General features: G+C 36.5%; 1 protein-coding gene across 3 annotated transcripts in view; it reads left to right on the plus strand.

Moving 5' to 3' along the window:
* Positions 1 to 19,844, plus strand: part of LOC130078008 (protein Hook homolog 2-like) — a 59,591-nt gene that overhangs the window by 27,443 nt on the left and 12,304 nt on the right. Inside the window, exons 1-10 of one of the 3 annotated variants that reach the window (XM_056243460.1) lie at positions 7,669 to 7,800; positions 8,691 to 8,773; positions 9,133 to 9,205; positions 9,302 to 9,352; positions 10,541 to 10,673; positions 14,887 to 14,954; positions 17,010 to 17,072; positions 17,161 to 17,232; positions 17,313 to 17,476; positions 19,079 to 19,219. In XM_056243460.1, coding sequence (XP_056099435.1) covers positions 7,756 to 7,800; positions 8,691 to 8,773; positions 9,133 to 9,205; positions 9,302 to 9,352; positions 10,541 to 10,673; positions 14,887 to 14,954; positions 17,010 to 17,072; positions 17,161 to 17,232; positions 17,313 to 17,476; positions 19,079 to 19,219 — 893 coding nt within the window. In that variant the 5' untranslated portion in view covers positions 7,669 to 7,755. Of the gene's footprint in view, positions 1 to 7,667; positions 7,801 to 8,690; positions 8,774 to 9,132; positions 9,353 to 10,540; positions 10,674 to 14,886; positions 14,955 to 17,009; positions 17,073 to 17,160; positions 17,233 to 17,312; positions 17,477 to 19,078; positions 19,220 to 19,844 lie in introns of those variants that run through there. The other 2 variants (XM_056243459.1, XM_056243458.1) reach the window with 2 other exon arrangements.

The raw sequence follows: 19,844 nt of genomic DNA on the forward strand, positions 1-19,844 counted from the left end.
CAAAGAGCGCTTGGGTTGAACTGGTTTCCCTCAGAGATCACTGCCGCTGGAGAACTGAGATGTAGAGATTCCGCTATCGCGTCCGTTGTAAAAGAAATCGACAGCGCATTCATTTTAAAAGACGAACATAGAACTGCAATCAAGGCATTTGTCGATCGGAAAGATGTGTTTGCCGTCCTTCCTATGGGATTCGGCAAAAGTTTAATTTATCAGCTGGCTCCGATGGTAACTAAGAAGATGGGACGCAATGAAAACCCTGTGGTCGTTGTGGTTTCTCCTCTGGTCGCACTCATAGAGGACCAAGTAAAAGAAGCAACACTCGTTATTTTACTTCTTCCAGCGTGCGTGCATTTGAGTTCTGTAGTGTAGTACCCCAGAGTGCAGTCTGGACGATGGGGCGGGGCGACACTTTTAGGCGGGGCGACACGTGTCGCTCCGCCCACCCCCAATTTAATTGGTTTATAATACCGCAATCTTATTGGTGTAAACGATTCAGGTCTGAGCATGCGCATTCCTTAATGTACGATTTTGTGAATGATTTGGCCGTATCAAAGAAAAATTAAATGCTAACTTTAATCGTATCTTATTATCAGTTTGCATGGTAATTTTTGTTAATATCTATTGGCTAAAACCTTATTATACTTAAGACACAGTATAGATTAAGTTATAGTTTAAAAACGAACGCTTGGTGACGTTACTTGTACTTCAGGGAGATGTTTTACATTAGATTAGTGCGTCATTCACTTGGCTTCTTCATATTTCTATCAGGATCGGTGGATCAGCACAAACTCGGGATTTTACGCAAATGATGATAATTGACTGTAAGAATGTAAGCAGCTGATTTTAAATTCTAAAGCATGACCGTTTTTTGTTGTCATTTTCTTAACTATTTTGTCCAATGCTTGCATTATTTGGTACAAAGTGCAAATAAAATGTTTAATGGCAAACACGTTTCCTGGTTGATTACCTGTTCATACAAAATGAGGGCTTATTGGTTCTGTAAAGCCTTATGTAATATTTTTTAAAGATTCATGTTTTCTAATAAGTGTCAACCGGTTATGTACGACTGTCTATCTGTGACTGTGACATATAGGCTATAAAAATCCAATTGTTTATTCATCCACCATCGCATTCTGGACGAATGCGATGGTGGATGGTTCATGTTCATGTAGGCTACTGGATAAAAATGGTTACAAATATTAACACTCACATATAGGCTAGCTGCATAACCATAAAAAAAAACACGCTGCTATAAATCTGTGCAATTATAATAGGCTGTAATAAAATAAATATAAAAATAAAATAAAACACACTTTTGGATTTATCCTTTGTTTTACTGAAATACAGGGAATTATCATAATTTGTGCAAAATCCCGAGTTTGTGTTTATTCACTGATCCTAATGGAAAAACGAAGAAGCACGAATGATGTAAAATTAAGGAGCTCTGCATGACATGCGGAAAAATATTGTCTAAATCAGCCCACATAGAAATGATCTCTCCTTTGATCTGCCAGTAATTTCATGCAGTCATTCTCATTGCCCACCAAAAGTGGCACTGACTTATCTGTAGGGTAAATTAATATAGTATAGCTAGGCTAAATCTCAAACAGTGTATTATTTATCAGCAACATATTTTGTGATATCGCCAACCCATAAAACTGCTCAATATTAAAGCTTACAATATGACTTTTTGTAAAGCTGCTTTGAAACGATGTGAATTGTGAATACATTTTGACTAACTTCATCTAACTTGATTCGTAAGTTAATCAAAACATTATCCAATTGATCGTTACTGAAATCGCAATGGTTATCACTACGGCCAAACAGCGTCATAGATAATTCATAAACTCGTACATAAAAGAATGCGCATGCTCGTGCCTCAAGCGTCTATGCCAATAAGATTGCTGTATTATAAACCAATAAAATCGGGTGTGGGCGGAGCGACACGTGTCGCCCCACCTAAAAGTGTCGCCCCGCCCCATCGTCCAGACTGCACTCTGGGGCTACTCTCTGTAGTTGACAACTGTGCTATGCAAAGTAGTTGACTTACTGCGTTGCTCTCATTGGTTGTAGGTCTATCCAATTGAGTGCAGAGTTTTTTTTTTTCCTGGTTCGGTTAAGACACGCCTCATAATCAAAGCCCTATGAAGCAGTATCAGACTCACATTCTGACTAGAATATGAGTATGACGAAGTCAGGCTAGTGTTGAACAATTGCAAGGTATTTAATATGTGGTTGCCAATGATTTGTTTTAGGTTTCTAGTGTGTTGCTATGGAGTATTTAAAATAATATTGTAGTATTTTGTACAATTCCAAGGTATTTAATGTTTTTAAAACATAGTTGTTAAAATAACTGTGGTTTCAGGTGGTTTTCAGGGTGTTGCTATGCAGTTGCTAAGATAATCAGAGTTGCTGAGGTGTTTTAGGTGCCTGCCAGGGCAAATGTTTTCTAATGTTACTATGTGGTTGCTAGGGTGTTTCGAGTGGTTGCCACGATGTTGCTATGTAGTTGCTAAGATAATCAGAGTATCTGAGGTGTTTTAGGTGCCTGCCAGGGTGAATGTTTTCTAATGTTACTATGTGGTTGCTAGGGTGTTTCGAGTGGTTGCCACGATGTTGCTATGTAGTTGCTAAGATAATCAGAGTTGCTGAGGTGTTTTAGGTGCCTGCCAGGGCGAATGTTTTCTAATGTTACTATGTGGTTGCTAGGGTGTTTTGAGTGTTTGCCACGATGTTGCTATGTAGTTGCTAAGAAATTTTAAGGTGCAAGGGTGATGTGGATGGTTACCACTGTGTTATGTGGTTGCTATGGTGTTGCTATGCAGTTGCTTAGATAAAGTTGCAAGCTCTAGGGTGACATTTATAGTAATTTTGAACCATTGCGTTCAAAATCTAATACTTTCCTACTATAGAGTAGACGAAAAACAGTATGTGACAAGAGTAGTATATCCGAGTACTCATAAAAGAGTAGGCAAAAAGTACCTGGATGACCTACTACTTCCGGTGAGGTTCTGAAGTGTGCATTCGATGAACACTTTACTATCCCACGAGGCCACGGGAGGGAATTTATGAATGGCAGTGAAGCGACGTCACGCTGGTAGTAGGTCACGTGACAGTAACAACATGGCGGATGTAGTACATCCAAATTTCATTGACAGTGTAGTTTTTAACGATCGCGAAATAAATTCAAATTTAAATGTAGTAGGCCTACCGCAGCGATTTCGGACACAGCGAACTAAGTTTTACTAAGTTGCTAATGTGTTTTGGATGATTGTTTGGAGTTTTTTTCTTTGCTCATTGTATCGTCTACCAGCTAGGTGACACCTCATAAACGAACAAAATGCGTGCAAAAGTTTAATACCGAAGATCAGGGGGTTGTTCAAATTGACTTAGAAAGCACTAGTAAATCAAGGTCGGGCGGCTAAAAGCTGTTTGACCGCTGGTTTCTCCCAGAGTTTCCGCAGATGAAAGGCGGAGGGAATATTTACGATGTTTATTTTCTTCTCCAGCTGCACCTGCACGAGTGAGTCAACACACACACACACAGCGCTCGTTAAAACACTCGTTTAATGGGCCTCGACGGTGTATGAACACATGAGGGTTTCACCCGTCATTCTGACAGACACACACTCTCTCTCTCTCTCTCTCTCTCTCTCTCTCTCTCTCTCTCTCTCTCTCTCTCTCTCTCTCTCTCTCTCTCTCTCTCAGTTCAATTCAATTCAATTCAGAAAGCTTTATTGGCATGACAAAAAAAATACATTTTGTAAAGCATCAAAACAACATAGAAAATGATTTAGAACATTTAGTACACAATAATAATACTGATATCATAAAACAGTAATAATAAAATAAACAAAGATTAATAAATAAAATAAAAAGGATTTAGAAATAATTTATATAAAAAACAAAAACAAACAATATTGAACATTATATACATGTGTGTAGGTCTTAGGCTGTGAGTGAGTGTGTGTGTAGGTCTTAGGCTGAGTGAGTGTGTGTGTAGGTCTTAGGCTGTGAGTGAGTGTGTGTGTAGGTCTTAGGCTGTGAGTGAGTGTGTGTGTAGGTCTTAGGCTGTGAGTGAGTGTGTGTGTAGGTCTTAGGCTGTGAGTGAGTGTGTGTGTAGGTCTTAGGCTGTGAGTGAGTGTGTGTGTAGGTCTTAGGCTGAGTGAGTGTGTGTGTAGGTCTTAGGCTGTGAGTGAGTGTGTGTGTAGGTCTTAGGCTGTGAGTGAGTGTGTGTGTAGGTCTTAGGCTGTGAGTGAGTGTGTGTGTAGGTCTTAGGCTGTGAGTGAGTGTGTGTGTAGGTCTTAGGCTGTGAGTGAGTGTGTGTGTAGGTCTTAGGCTGTGAGTGAGTGTGTGTGTAGGTCTTAGGCTGTGAGTGAGTGTGTGTGTAGGTCTTAGGCTGAGTGAGTGTGTGTGTAGGTCTTAGGCTGTGAGTGAGTGTGTGTGTAGGTCTTAGGCTGTGAGTGAGTGTGTGTGTAGGTCTTAGGCTGTGAGTGAGTGTGTGTGTAGGTCTTAGGCTGTGAGTGAGTGTGTGTGTAGGTCTTAGGCTGTGAGTGAGTGTGTGTGTAGGTCTTAGGCTGTGAGTGAGTGTGTGTGTAGGTCTTAGGCTGTGAGTGAGTGTGTGTTTATTGGATGTTTGCTGGTCTCTGGTCGTCCCTCAGGATATGGCAGGATGCTACAAATTTTGCAGCTATATTTGAGCATTTGGCTTCTTCGCCAAGAATGAAACAGAGTTTTTGGGTTGGATTACAGGTGTTAAATTGGGGAAATATGCTATTAATTTTGGGGTAATAGTGGTCTCTAATGTGTTTATATTTTGGGCATTCTGTGAGGAAGTGCAGCTCGGTCTCCGTCACTCCCAGGGTGCAGTGCGAGCAGAGTCTGTCCTCGCGGGAGAGCCAGGTCTGTCTGCGCCGGCCCGTCTCTATGGCCAGGCTGTGCTCGCTGAGTCTGTACATCGTCAGGGTTTTCCTGAGTCTCACATCACTCACTGTGCTCAGGTAGTTCGCAACAGTGTACTCTCGATTTAGTGCCGAATAACATTCCAGTTTGTGTTGGATCTCTCTCTCTCTCTCTCTCTCTCTCTCTCTCTCTCTCTCTCTCTCTCTCTCTCTCTCTCTCTCTCTCTCTCTCTCTCTCTCTCTCTCTCTCTCTCTCTCTCTCTCTCTCTCTCTCTCTCTCTCTCTCTCTCTCTCTCTCTCTCTCTCTCTCTCTCACACACACACACACACACACACACACACACACACAAACCTGTCGTGTCGCCCTGCCCTCGTGAGCTCATGTCTGGATTCGTGGGTTTGTAAATCCAGCTGAAAGTGCTTCACCCGGTCGAGACACACACACACACACACACCTACCTGCCCTGCCCGCTGCTTTCCTGGGTTCAGCAAGAGCAAACCCGTGTTGTTTTTCCTGTGTTTCTGCACCTGGATCATCCTCCTGCCAGTCATTCAGAGCTGCCCACATTCCTGTCTTAAACACACACACACACACACACACACACACGCACACACAAACCCGTCATGCATTCAATCTGGACCAGCGCTGTGTGGTTTTTAGGCGATTTAAGAGTCTGTTGTTTAGTCTGTTCTGACGTCAGATGTGGGTGTGTAACCTTAAATTAGAGACTGAAAACGTCACCAGCATCTGAAATCTGCAGAGACCCCTCTGAATGAAGTGGGCTGCTATTTCATTTTATTGTTCATTATTATCTATCCTGCAGCGTTTGTGCTTCAAACACGAATGAATGATTCTTCAAATCATGTGTTGTTGAGGAGAGTTTGTGCTGTGATGATCAGACACAACATTTACAGTATTGGCTATTATTTTAAAAATATTTTTAGATAATTGTATTAAACTAATTACATTAAGAATAATTATTATTAGTCAAAAGTATAATTATTTTATTATTTATTAGAGCTGTCCAATCAATTAATCGCAATAAATCACATCTGACATAAAAGTTTGTTTATAATGTGTGTATTATTATACTTATGTCTACATGTGTGTGTGTGTGTGTATATGTACTGTATATATATTTTTATTTTATTGATTTATATTCACACACACACACATATATATGTATGTTACATATATACACATATTATATAAACAAACTTTTATGTTAGATGTGATTAATTGCGATTCATTGATTTGACAGCCCTGTTATTTATGTATTAAAGAATTTATTATAGTAAAAATATTCAACTTATTAAAAGAAAATGTTAGATCATTAATGTCTTTTTGAAAGTTTATTTTTTATTATTTAACATTGTTATTGTAAACAAGACATATTGTTATGACTATTATGCCACCTTATTATGTCTCTTCCCCCCCATTGTCATAATATATGCTTTTGTATTGTTGCTTTGGAAATATAATTTGTAAACTGCACAATGAGAAAAGAGCAAGAGGGAGAAAATAAACAGTGTGTGTGTGTCACAGTTATTTTACGGAAACAGTTTTAGGAAGCACATCTGGACCGAGAGACGGACGGAGAGCAGAGAAGAGGAAGGTTCCTGGATGAAAATAGCCGGCTCTTGTGAAAAATCCCCTTCCAGTCTTTTGCCAGATTGTTAGTCATGAACCCCTGGAGGATGACTAACCATAACCAGAGACTGTGTAAACTAGTGACCCTGTTTCCTCCAGTGTCCGACGTGAAGGGATTCCTGTCTGGATCAGAGCAGCTCCAGAATAATGAGTAAAAGAGGATTTTTGATGCATTATTTACTTATATTATATAGCCTATAGATACAGGAAAACAGAGGAAAGGAAGTTACACATTGCTTACAGCAGTGAGAGGTGTTGGGCAACCAGATGATTGACAGTTCCGGATGGGAGGAGCAGGAAGTGACGTACGCACACGTGTGTGTGTGTGTGTGTGTGTGTGTGTGTGTGTGTGTGTGTGTGTGTGTGTGTGTGTGTGTGAGGCGGATGGGCCACAAACAGAAAGTATGCGAGAGATGTGAACTATCTGAGAGAGGGAATATAAACACAAGTCTGTGTTTGATTATAGGGAGCTTAATGCTCGACTGTCACGATGAAATATGTAGCCTAGATACATTAACTTTGTCAGCCGTTTTTCCACATTTATACGGGATAGATATGTGAGGGAAATATATAGATATATAAAAATATATATATATATTCGAAAAACACATTTGTGCCAGACACGTATGAATAATTAATGATCCACAATGTTTACCTGCAGCCAGACACGATGTGAGATCATGATGACGATTTTTTTTATATATTTATTGACGGCAATAGTAATGGTTTATATGAATTAAGATGACGCTAGTTTTCCCCACATATTTTTTCTGCTTGGTGACGACAATAAATATATACATATAATTTAAATAAATAAATAAATAAATAAATAATAACACTAAATCTGGTCACTTTGGCTATTGGCTCGCGCCATCTAGTGGTCACACGGCGGAACTGTCTGACAGGAGTGGTTATGTTTACTAAAAATCGTGTTTAACTTTTAAAAAACATAACTGGATAACTCAATAAGTGTACATTTATGTAATTTAATCAATTACATTTAATAAGAACCGCTGTCATCAAGACGTTTAACGTGTATTTCAGTTAAATATCTAGAGCGCGCGTCGGTCTGTTGCTATGGCGACGGCGCTTACTTGCGTTCTCGCTGAGCAAGTTTGAGTGACGCGTCCAGTTCGTGTGCGCGCATTTAGCAGCGCTGCTAGTGTGTTTGTGTGTGTGTGTTTAACAGCACAAACCGCCACCATGAGCCTGAATAAACATCAACTGAGTGATTCTTTATTTATCTGGGTAAGATATAAACCCATTCCTTTCACTTACTGTTGTATTTAGAGTGTGTTTGCCTGTATTAAATGAGAATGAAGTAGTTTGTTTGTGTGTAGCGCGCTAGCCTGTTAGCAGCAGGTGGAATCTTCTCAGACTTTATGGATTTTATTGTATGAATCGCTGTTTTCTGTGGATTATTATACACTCGTAAAATCAGTCAGGCTGTTTTTTTAGCGCTTTATACGTTTTGTGTTTGGTGTGTTGAACTCATTATGTAACTGATCAAAGGTCTTAAAACGAGTTTAGAGCAGATTATAAGAGTTCAAAACAACTTAGACCTACGATAACCTCCGATTTAATCAATATATCCTCGTCAAATTTAGTTTTTCAAAGTATTTTCATGTTTATTTGACCCAAATAACTCCGTAGACCCTGCTATTATTACTTTAAACTGTCCAGTAGATCATAAAGACATTAACATTTCAGAAATGTGATTGTTCTCCAGTTTTCCAGGGTTTTTCAAAAATGTGATGAACACTCATCTAAATATTTTTAATATATAAAGACCCTATTTATAATGGTTCAAATAAATATGTACAATTTTATTTGGAAAATATTCAGTTTCTACTTACTATAGTGTTGTGCCATGTATTATTTATTTGCATATTTTAATCATTTTTTATCGTTTAATCAATTTTATTACATTTTATTTTAATCATTTTTTTTAATTATTTTCGTCTATTTGTATTATTTATTCATTTTAATGTATTTATTTGGTTTAATCTTATATTTAAAAAAGAAATATATATATATATATATAGACTCTAAACAGAACACCAGTTTTAAACTCTGTCTAGTGTTTGTGTTCATGTCTAATTTCTGTCCTGACTTCTGTGTGTGTGTGTGTGTTTCAGCTGCAGACGTTTCAGGTGCCGTCGTGTGCGAGCAAACATGAGCTGACCAGTGGAGTGGCCATCGCACATGTGCTCAACAAAATGTGAGTGTGTGTGTGTTCACGTCATTAGATGTGGGTGTGACTTTCTGCAAATATTTGTGATGGAACGTCAAATATTCCTCTGAAAGCTGATCTGACAGATGCGCTGGACGTCCGATACACTGTTAATCCACCAACACACACATGCACATCTGACAATGTCGAATATGACAGCTGCTCATGTCTTCATGTTAAATAAATAATTGTCATTTACTCTCATTCAAGAACGCTATTTACCAAGTGTTACGTCAGAAAAAAGACTAAAACAAGATATTGTAGTCATTAATATTCCCTCATGCTGGTGTAAATCAGGATAGATGCTAAACATCGTGTTTCTGATCTGTGTTTTTCTGTTTTGCCAGAGACCCATCGTGGTTTAATGAAACGTGGCTCAGCAGGATAAAAGAGGAGGGTGGCACAAACTGGAGGCTGAAGGTATTGTACTCTAGTTTTACTCTGTGTCTCTGCTCAGACAGTATATATACAGTGTGTTCGTGTGTCTCAGTGAACGTGTGTGTGTGTGCTCGACAGGTCAGCAACCTCAAGAAGATTCTTCAGAGCATGATGGAGTATTATCATGACGTGAGTCTTTGTGTGATTTAAGTCTGTGTTAAAGCGTCTTTCATTTGAGACGTTAAACTAGAGGTTTTACACACTCGCACAGACACGCACTCACAGACACTCACAGACACGCATAGACACACACACACACACACACACTCATATACACACACACACACACACACACACACACACATACAGACAGCCCCACACGCACACAGACACACACACACACACACACACACACACACAGACAGACAGATACAAGTACACACACATACACTCACAGACAGACACATAAACTCACACTCACACAGACACAAATTCACACACTCACAAATTCAGACAGACACAGACACATACACACACACAGTCACACATACACTCACAGACAGACACAAACACACACACACACAGACACATATACAGACACACACACACACACACACACACACACACACACACACACACACACACACACACACACACACACACACACACACACACACACACACACACACACATACAGACAGCCCCACACGCACACACACAGACAGACAGATACAAACACACACACATACACTCACAGACAGACACATAAACTCACCTCACACAGACACAAATTCACACACTCACAAATTCAGACAGACACAGACACACAGACACACACACTTACACAAATACACATACACACAGTCACACATACACTCACAGACAGACACATAAACACACACACACACACACACACACACACACACACACACACACACACACACACACACACACACACACACACACAGTCACATTCTCACACACACACACACACACACACACACACAGTCACATTCTCACACACACACACATACACACTCACACAGACACATACACACTCGCACAAATACACACACTCGCACAAATACACACACTCGCACAAATACACACACTCGCACAAATACACACACACACACACACTCACACACACACTCACACACACACACACACTCACTCACACACAGACACACACACACTCTCTCACACACAGACACACACACACACACTCTCTCACACACACATTTACATAGGGGTCTCAATAACTGTTCTTCCTTTTTATGTTTTTTACAATGCGTTCAATTCAACCTCTAATAGAGTTATATTAACTTATTAAATAAATTGTTATATTATATAAATTGTCGTGTGTGTGTGTGTCAGGTGTTGAGTCAGCAAGTGTCCGAAGAGCACGTCCCGGACGTGTGTCTGATCGGTGAGATGGGGGACGTGACTGAACTGGGCCGGTTGCTGCAGCTGGTTCTGGGCTGCGCCGTCAGCTGCGATCACAAACAAGGTACACACCCAAACACTCACAGAGTCATGTGATCAGTCATGTGACCTTCACTGAGAACGGAGAACACAAACTGAGAGGAGATTAAAGCAAAACCCCCACTGACAGCGTGAACGGAGGCTCAGAGACGGACGAGCACATTGGGAGATCATTAGATGAGGGAATGATGGGAAAAACCGGAGGGATGAAGTTCCCATAGTGTGGTCAGGGTTCCACACGGTGCTTACAGTACTCGAATTTAACTTTGGAAATTTAAGGCCGAGAAGACCCTTGAAAACAGCCTTGTTTACGAAGAGGTACTTAAAAAGTTCTTGACTTATTTAAATACAATATATATGAAATTTAATTTTTTAGAAAAAAACCCCCACAAATACAATCTTTTCACGCCAAATTATCACTGCAGCCCGTCTGATAAACAAGTATGCCAACATTATAATATAAAATAAAATTTATTGAACAATAATAGCCATTATAAATGTAATATAGTATTTATTAAATGCGTTGTAAGTTGTATTTTAAACTAACTAAAATCTGTAATAAAAAAAAAAAAAAAAATCCTAAAGATATTGTTTGATAAGTGTGATCTCTGATTGTAGTCCTTGAAAACCATAAAAGTAGTGCTTAAAGTCCTTGAAAGTCCTGTAATTTCTGTAATTACAGTATCTGTCCGAAGACGCCGTTCACACGTGTTATCAACATCCGGTTATGGAACGGTTTGTAGTGCGATTAAGCTATTTTAAAGTTATATTTAGAAACCAATACTAAAGGTCAAAGGTGTCGTTTAGATAGATATTGACCAATATTGAGTTTTTTAATCAATTATTTGCATGTTTATGTGCCCGATAACCGATATACAGAACAGATATTTGTTTTTTGTTTTCTGTTTTTGACAATTATAACAACAGCACTTTTAACAAAACAAACTGTTTTATTTCACACTTTTTAAACACGGTCATTTCTGCAATATCACTCCCTCCTTACATGCAAAACAAAACACACTTCTACATCAGTAAATAGTCTGAAAGAGTGCAAAAGAATTAAAAATATAGTGCACTGTCACTAAAGTGTGTTTTTTGTAAATAAAATATTTAAGGTAAACAAACAGGTAATGAATATAGCATGTGAAAGTAATTCTAAAAGCATGAAACATTCTGAATAATAATAATAATAAAAAACATTGCAATTGTAAAACCTTCACATTAAATCTCCACAGTAATGTTGAACCAACATAAAGACGGTGTCAGTAAACTGAGCGCCCACATACAGGTACAGTAAACTTCATAACCTGTTAGTTGATGAAAACACAACGTGATGCACTTACTGACGAAGATGTGGCCAAAACACAGATGTCAGAAATCCACTAGTCAAAATCTTCCAACTCCTTTTTTAGTAAAATGTTAATAATATAAGTAACAACACATGCAAGTGTCTGATTATATATAAAGCCACAATATCAACTTTTGACAACACAGTGTTTAATTATATTAAAAAAAGTGTGTTTTTTCCATTTCCTGAAAAGTAGTTTTTGGACATGTGAAGTTTCCACCCGATAGTGACGATATATGCATTATAATCAATTCATCACTCTAATACAATATTCAATTAAACTGGTTCGCAAAAAACAGAATGGAAAGTAGACTTGGACCTAGTAGCACACATATATATTTAAATCATTTCTAGTGATGCACGATTATAGGTCGACCGATTCATCAATTTTACCGATATATCGGTACCGATAGTTGATTGGTGGAACTATCGTTATCGGCATAAATCCACACTGATAGTTTTTCCGGGTTGCTGGAGCGCTGAGAGGACTATGCTGTCATTACACAGAACAAGAGCGCTGAGAAGTGTGTGCTGTCATTCAGAGCCGATCAGCCCTATACACACACTACGCAAGCTGCGTACGGCCCTGCATATTACTCAAGGGCCCGCCTCCCCCTCGTGTCAAAGCGCGTCAATCAAAGTTTACAACATCGATGAGAAAATTAAAACTATCCTTCTGGTCACGAAAAGAGAATAAAACACCATGAGAGTGAATTGCGGGAACAGCGATCAGGCAGAGTTGTGTTCTCTCCTCTCCAAGTGTAAGGTCAGCACAGAACAGTGAAGTTAAGCTGATGTCCATCTCTCTCTGTCTGTCTAACCCAGCTGGGCATCTTTTGGCCTTTCTGTGTTTGTCTTGCTAATGCCGGCCACTTCCAGGGCTTTGAGGGCTGTGTTCACGAACACCGTTGCCCTTTGTCGTTTATCAATCGTAATAGTTGTATTTCATTCTCACTTTTTTTTGTCAGGCACAAAGTCACAGAACACAGCCCTCAATATGAATGCGCATCCCTCAGTAAATAATTAACCATCAAGTATTGCTTATAACAAACTATCACTGCAATGACTTTTCAGATGCACATTTAAAACACCGACAGCGAAACAGTTTGAATACAGAACACTAAAGCACATTGCCATATCATTATAAAGTACTTCATTTGTTGACTAGATGCTGCGTTAGCAGAGAAAGAACAGCAGTGTGTTTGCCAGACGACTCTAACATCAAGCGGTTAAAACAATGTGACAAACACACCCAAACCTGAAAAATATTAAATGTCGTAATTGTTACATCTATTTGCATTAGTTTATTTCCACCTGGTCAGTTTTATGCATTCATTAGCCGGGGAAGTTGCATATTTAAAGCTAGTGACGTGATTGCTTTCTCAACATTGTTCATGCAGCCGACAGAAACATTAACAAATCAGAAACGCATTCGATTCTATTATTTTTTTTATCACTGCCGTACATATTGTTATTTTGATTAGATAATCATCATGTGTTCTAATATAGAAGCAAATAAAGTGAGAGACTATACATGTAATATTAATTTATGCTCTGGCCTATGCAGATATTTAAAGATGGCCATTTTAAGCATAGCAGACTCTTTGGATTTATATGAAATGGTAACACTTTACAATAAGATTACATTTTTAGCATTAACTAAGGTTAACAAATGTTGTAGTATTGTGCATTGTAAGTTTGTTAATTTCAACATTTACTTATACATTTTAAATTGAGTTTTCATTTTTATTTTATCTGTTAACCTTAGTTAATGTACTATGAACTAACATGAATGATCAAGGTACAATTGTCTTGCTCAAATATGAATACATTCTGTAAAAAAAATGTATATTGAATAATGCACATGCTAGTTCATGAAAGCTAGCTAATACATCCTTGTTAACAAATGGGACTTGCAAAGTGTTACCTATGAAATTTACGTATGTTTCTAGGTTATAGCTAAAGAAACCTGTAATATTTTAATGTTTAAAGTATTTTCTGTAGAATTTGTTCTGTAGAACTTCTCATTTAGATATAAATTCATATTAATTTCATATAGCACATTTCAGTTCAGCACTGTTTTGCTTGGAGTCTTATGTTTTTTTATATATATATCCAATATCCATTTTATATCCACTATCCATTTTTATAAAAATATCGGTTGATTAATCGGTTATCGGCACGCACGGTCAAACCTAAATATCGGTAAAATCCACTATCGGCCGACCTCTATGCACGATAAATCGGCCACCATATCGGTATCGGCTGATATATGTTCATTTTTAATGTTATCGTTATTGGTCGGATAAGAAAATTTGGCCGATATATTGAAGCCGATAAATAATGGATTATTTCCTTCAGCTGAGACTCTTCCGCACTGTTCAACATGATGCTTTTTATCTGCTTGAAATATGATTGAAATCACTTAAATAAAAAAAACGAAGAATACAGTAAAGTGCAAAATGTTCTGTCATATCGGCTACATAAAATTATAACAAGAATGATGGCTTTAAATTGTGAGACTTTTGTTTTTGTAATCAGGCTCTCAAAAAATATCAAAAAATTTGGATGTAGATTTATCTGCCAATATATCGGTTATCGTCTTTGAAATATAAAGAATTATCGGTTATCGGTATCGGCCAAAATGTTCATATTTGTGCATCCCTAATAATTTTATATTTTTAAGATTTGATTCATGTCATTCTACCCCAGTGCAGTTATTGTTTACTGAACCTCAATATTCGATGTATATTTCCTGGTTGAATCTGGATGCATGACTTCATAAGGTGTTATGTGTATTAATCTCCGAATGATTTGAACAAAATGAAGCTGTAAAATAGCATTTATTAGTGTGACAGATGTCATAACTCTGCTGTGGTTGTGTTCACAGAGCACATTCAGCAGATCATGACGCTGGAGGAGTCAGTGCAGCACGTGGTGATGGCGGCCATACAAGAGGTATTCAGTCTCTGTGCCGCAATAAAACTGATAAAACGGGACTCATCCTACTCAAAATAACACTGTGTTCAGTTATTAATTATTTTACTGATAATGCAGAAACATGTTAAAACACTTCAGTGAGAGCTGAGAATCTGAGGGAGTTTTTGCTAATGCTATCTTATGTCAGCTAGCTAGTAGCATTAAAGACCATAATTTGGTTTTCTGATGTGAAAATATGTTCGACACAAACCCAGACTGAACTATTTCTTAATTCATAATCATTTTGGATAATCAATTCTAATCATTCCTTTAAAAGTAGACTGCTTTCAAATACCGGTGTTTGCTTTGAATCAAGTGTTTAATTGCTGAGATTCATCCGGTTGGCACTCAGGACTAACTCATTTTTTATTAAGTCTATGGAAATCTGTGTGGACTTTTTTTTTTTTTTTTTTTTTTTCTCTGCACAATTTGAGCCCTCATTCATGGCAAAGTTTTGTCCAGAAGAAGAAATTCCTGTTTTCATATGAAATATTTTAATATTAAAATACTTTGTATTATATTATTATTATTATATGTATGTAATTTTATATATCATATTGTAGTTGTATTAAATTATATAGCCAGAAGCCAATTAAATAATAATTATGATAAATCACGATTAATTTAGTTTATAACATATTATAGAAATAGTTTTCATATCATATTATTAATATATAACGTACACTTGATACTATAATTTAGTTATGTAGTGTTATATAGAATATACTGTGTTATATTTGTATGGATATATTGAGCTAGAAGCCAATAAAGTAATAATTATTTGATTAATTATGTTTCATTTCTAGTATAATATAGATGAAATTTTATTATTAATTACAATTAATTTAATTCATGAAATAATATAGAAATAATATTTATATCATATTAATGTAATTACATAAACATAATTTTATAATATTATTATATTTAACATAATATTATATAGAAATATAATATTGTATTTGTATGAAATTATATAGTCAATAAAATAATAATTATCAATTGCTTTGTAACATAATATAGAAATAGTTTTCATATCATATTATTAATATATTGAATAAACTTAATGCAATAATATGGTTATTTATATAGTATTAAATATAATATAATAATGTATTATTATGAATATGGATATTTTTTATGAATATAGCCAATTAAGTAATTATTTATGATCAATTACAATTAAGTTAATTTATGATATAGTCTAGAAATAATATTCATGTCAGCGAATATTTTAACATTACATATTTTAACATTTACATTATTAATGTAATATTACATAAATATAATACTATAATTGTATAGTATATAGTATGTATATAATATGATATAGAAATATAATATTGTATTTGTATGAAATTATATAGCCAGAAGCCAATAAAATAATTATTTATGATACATTGCGATTAATTTTGTTTATAACATAATATAGAAATATTATTCATATAATATTATTAATATATTAAAAACGTTATCCTATTATATTATTATTTATAGTATTAAATACAATATAATAATGTATTTCTTTGAATATTGATATAGCCAATGAAATGGTAATTATTTATGATTACGATAAATTTGATTTATAATATGATGTAGAATATGATTTATTTCAATGAATTTCATTTATGATATAATATAGAAATAATAGAATATTTTAACATTTACATTATTAATGTAATCTTACATAAATGTAATACTATAATTGTATAACTATATGATATAGAAATATAAAATTGTATTTGTATGAACTGATATACCCAGAAGCCAATTAAGTAATAATTATTTCTGATTGATGTCTAATATAATGCAGAAAGGTGTCTGTTAGTGTGTGTGTGTTACAGTGTGTGTTATTCTTGTGTTTTCTCTGTAACTTCCTCCCTCAGGCTTGTTTTCCTCATTCCACAGTGATGATGAATACAGTCTCTTCATTGATCTCTGTATATCTGTGAAACCTCTGGGAGAAGAGAACATGTGTATCTAAGAGCAACATGTGACTGTTGAGTGTGACTCGTTACTGTGTGTGTCTTTCAGCTGCTCACCAAAGAGCCTGTGCAGGGACCAACTCCAGAGTCGTACGGGGACTTCGACAGTCAGGTGTGTGTGTGTGTGGTGTTAGGGATCGAACAGGCTCGTGTTTTCCCTCATTATCTCACTCTCCTCTGGCTGTTTCCCTGTTCCACAGTCCAGGAAGTATTATTTTCTGAGTGAAGAGACCGACGACACGTCCCAGCGCTGCCGAGAGCTCCAGCAACAGGTGACCCGAACTAAACGCTGGTAAATGTGTTCAAGAAACCGTGTCTGAGGTAAAAGCTGAGAGGTGTGTGTGTGTTTCAGCTGTCGGTTCTGACAGAGGAGAAGTCCTCTCTGCAGCTGGAGGTCCAGTCTCTGCGGGAGCGTCTGACCCACTGCGAGCCGACCGACGTCTCCTCCACCATCACCAACAAGAAGCTTCTGCTCCTGCAGAGTCAGATGGAGCAGCTGCAGGAGGAGAACTACAGGTGTGAGGCCCCTCGTGCAGCTCCGCCACGGGGCTCAGTAGCTCCACCACGGGGCTCAGTAGCTCCACCACAGGGCTCACTTCACACTGATCCTCCACACTGATCCTCCACATCTGACTCAGAGTTACGGTCTGAACTACGAGAAGCGTACAGAACATAACTTTTCATGTGAAAATACAAATTCAAGTTTTAAATTATTCGATTGTGCTAGATTAGTCATGTAGACACATAACGTATCATTAATCTTTCATAATTAATCACAATTATTATTATTGTTAATTATTATTGTCATTGTTGTTTTTATTATTTATAATATGAATTATTTGTTCGTGGTAGATTAGTCATGTAGACAAATAACCTGGCATTAATCATAATTAATCATTAGTAGTTAATCATTCCATTTCAATTATTATTTTCATTTTTATTTATATAATTTTTGTGCTAGATTGTAGAAAAAAACATTCGTTACACAAAACGTCATTAATCAATTATTATCTTTTATTACTACTATTAATGTTGTTTTGGTAGTAATGATTGATTGATAATATTAATTTTATTATTTATATAATAATCATACAGTATGTAGTTTTTAATTCATTTAATTTTATATTATCTAGCATTTGCATATTATAAACTAAATTGTTTATCAAAATAAATAAATTGTACTATTGTTCTTTATTTATACAATATCCATTCATACAAATACAATATTATATTTCTATGTAATATATTGAACAATTAAATATAAACTATAATATATGTAATATTTTAGTTATTATATGGTATAATATGTTATTTCCATATTATATATAAACGTATTCATAGTCAATCATTAATTACTTAATTGCATCCTGGCTTCATCCATTCATACAAATACAATATTATATTTCTATATAATAATAAATAACTAAAATATTGTAGCATTGTTTATTTAATATTATATTAACAATAAGGTATTAAGTGTTTAAGTTTTATAAAATTAAAATGAATCAGAAATAACTTGCTTAATTGGCTCCTGGGTATATTGGTTCATATAAATACAATATTATAATATTATAGTATATAATATTACATTAATAATATTATGATATTAATATTCATTCTTTATTTTAAATCATATATTTCTATATGCTTTGTTACGGTGCTGTGTAACAAAACAGGACATTTTTAACATTGTGTGAATGTGAACATTAAATTAACTCATAGCGCTTGTTTTATCACCACTAAAACGGACCAGAATGAGATCTCTCTCAGTCCACTTTCAAATCCAGATCCAGTGTGAATGCAAAGACTGCCGGGTCCTTTTGCTCTTTCAGCCTTGATATCATATAAGCATCAGTGATATGAGATGTTAAATGTTAAAACACGTGATTCATTAATACTAACAATTTCTTTTCTCTTCTATTTCTATATGTATTAAAAAATAATAATAATTATATATACTGCGTTAGACTAAACTGGGAAAGACTTGTAAGTCGCTTTGAATAAAAGCGTCTGCTAAATGATTAAATTTAAATGTAAAACGACATTATTCGTCATAATTATTACATTTGTGCCCAAGCCGAGAGCCTGACTCGTGTGTCTGGTTGTGTGTGTGTTCAGGCTGGAGAGCGGTCGAGATGACCAGCGCGTGCGAGCAGACGTTCTGGAGCGAGAGGTGACGGATCTGCAGCTGAGGAACGAGGAGCTCACCAGCCTCGCTCAGGAGGCCCAGTCCCTCAAAGACGAGATGGACATCCTCAGGTCAGAGGCGGAGACACGAAGGGCCCTATTTTAACGATCTAAGCACATGGTCTAAAGCAAGTGCACTCAGGGCGAGTCCGAATCCACTTTTGCTAGTTTAACGACGGGAAAAATTGTCGGCGCTCCCGGTGCATGGTCTAAAATGGCTGTCCCTATTCTCTAAATGAGTAACGGGTGTGTTTTGGGCGTAACGTGCAATAAACCAATCAGAGTCTCATCTCCTATTCCCTTTAAAAGTCAGTTGCGCTCGCGCCATGACGGATTCGCTATTTACATGGAGGAATTTACAAGAGTAAAAACTGAACACTTCTCTAGCGAGGAAACGGATCTGCTCGTGCGCGAGGTTAAAGCGAGCAGAGCATCTGTGGGACAAAATGCATTACTAATGCGCTCTTTAAATTCCAAAAAAAATATTGCGGCATTGACCAACTGAAACCTGGTCTAAAGTCAATGGTGCAGTTATTTTTTGGGGTATTTAAAGAGCGTGTTAGTAATTACAGGGTTCCCGCGGATCCTTAAAAAGTCTTAAATTAGATTTTTAAAATTTAAGGCCATAAAAAGTCTTAAGTCTTATTTTTACTTATGAAAGGTCTTAAATTTTAGATGACACTTTGACTTAAACATA

Source organism: Rhinichthys klamathensis, unplaced genomic scaffold, assembly GCF_029890125.1.
Source record: "Rhinichthys klamathensis goyatoka isolate OS25496 unplaced genomic scaffold, OSU_Roscu_1.1 h1tg000799l_1, whole genome shotgun sequence".
Taxonomy (NCBI): domain Eukaryota; kingdom Metazoa; phylum Chordata; class Actinopteri; order Cypriniformes; family Leuciscidae; genus Rhinichthys; species Rhinichthys klamathensis.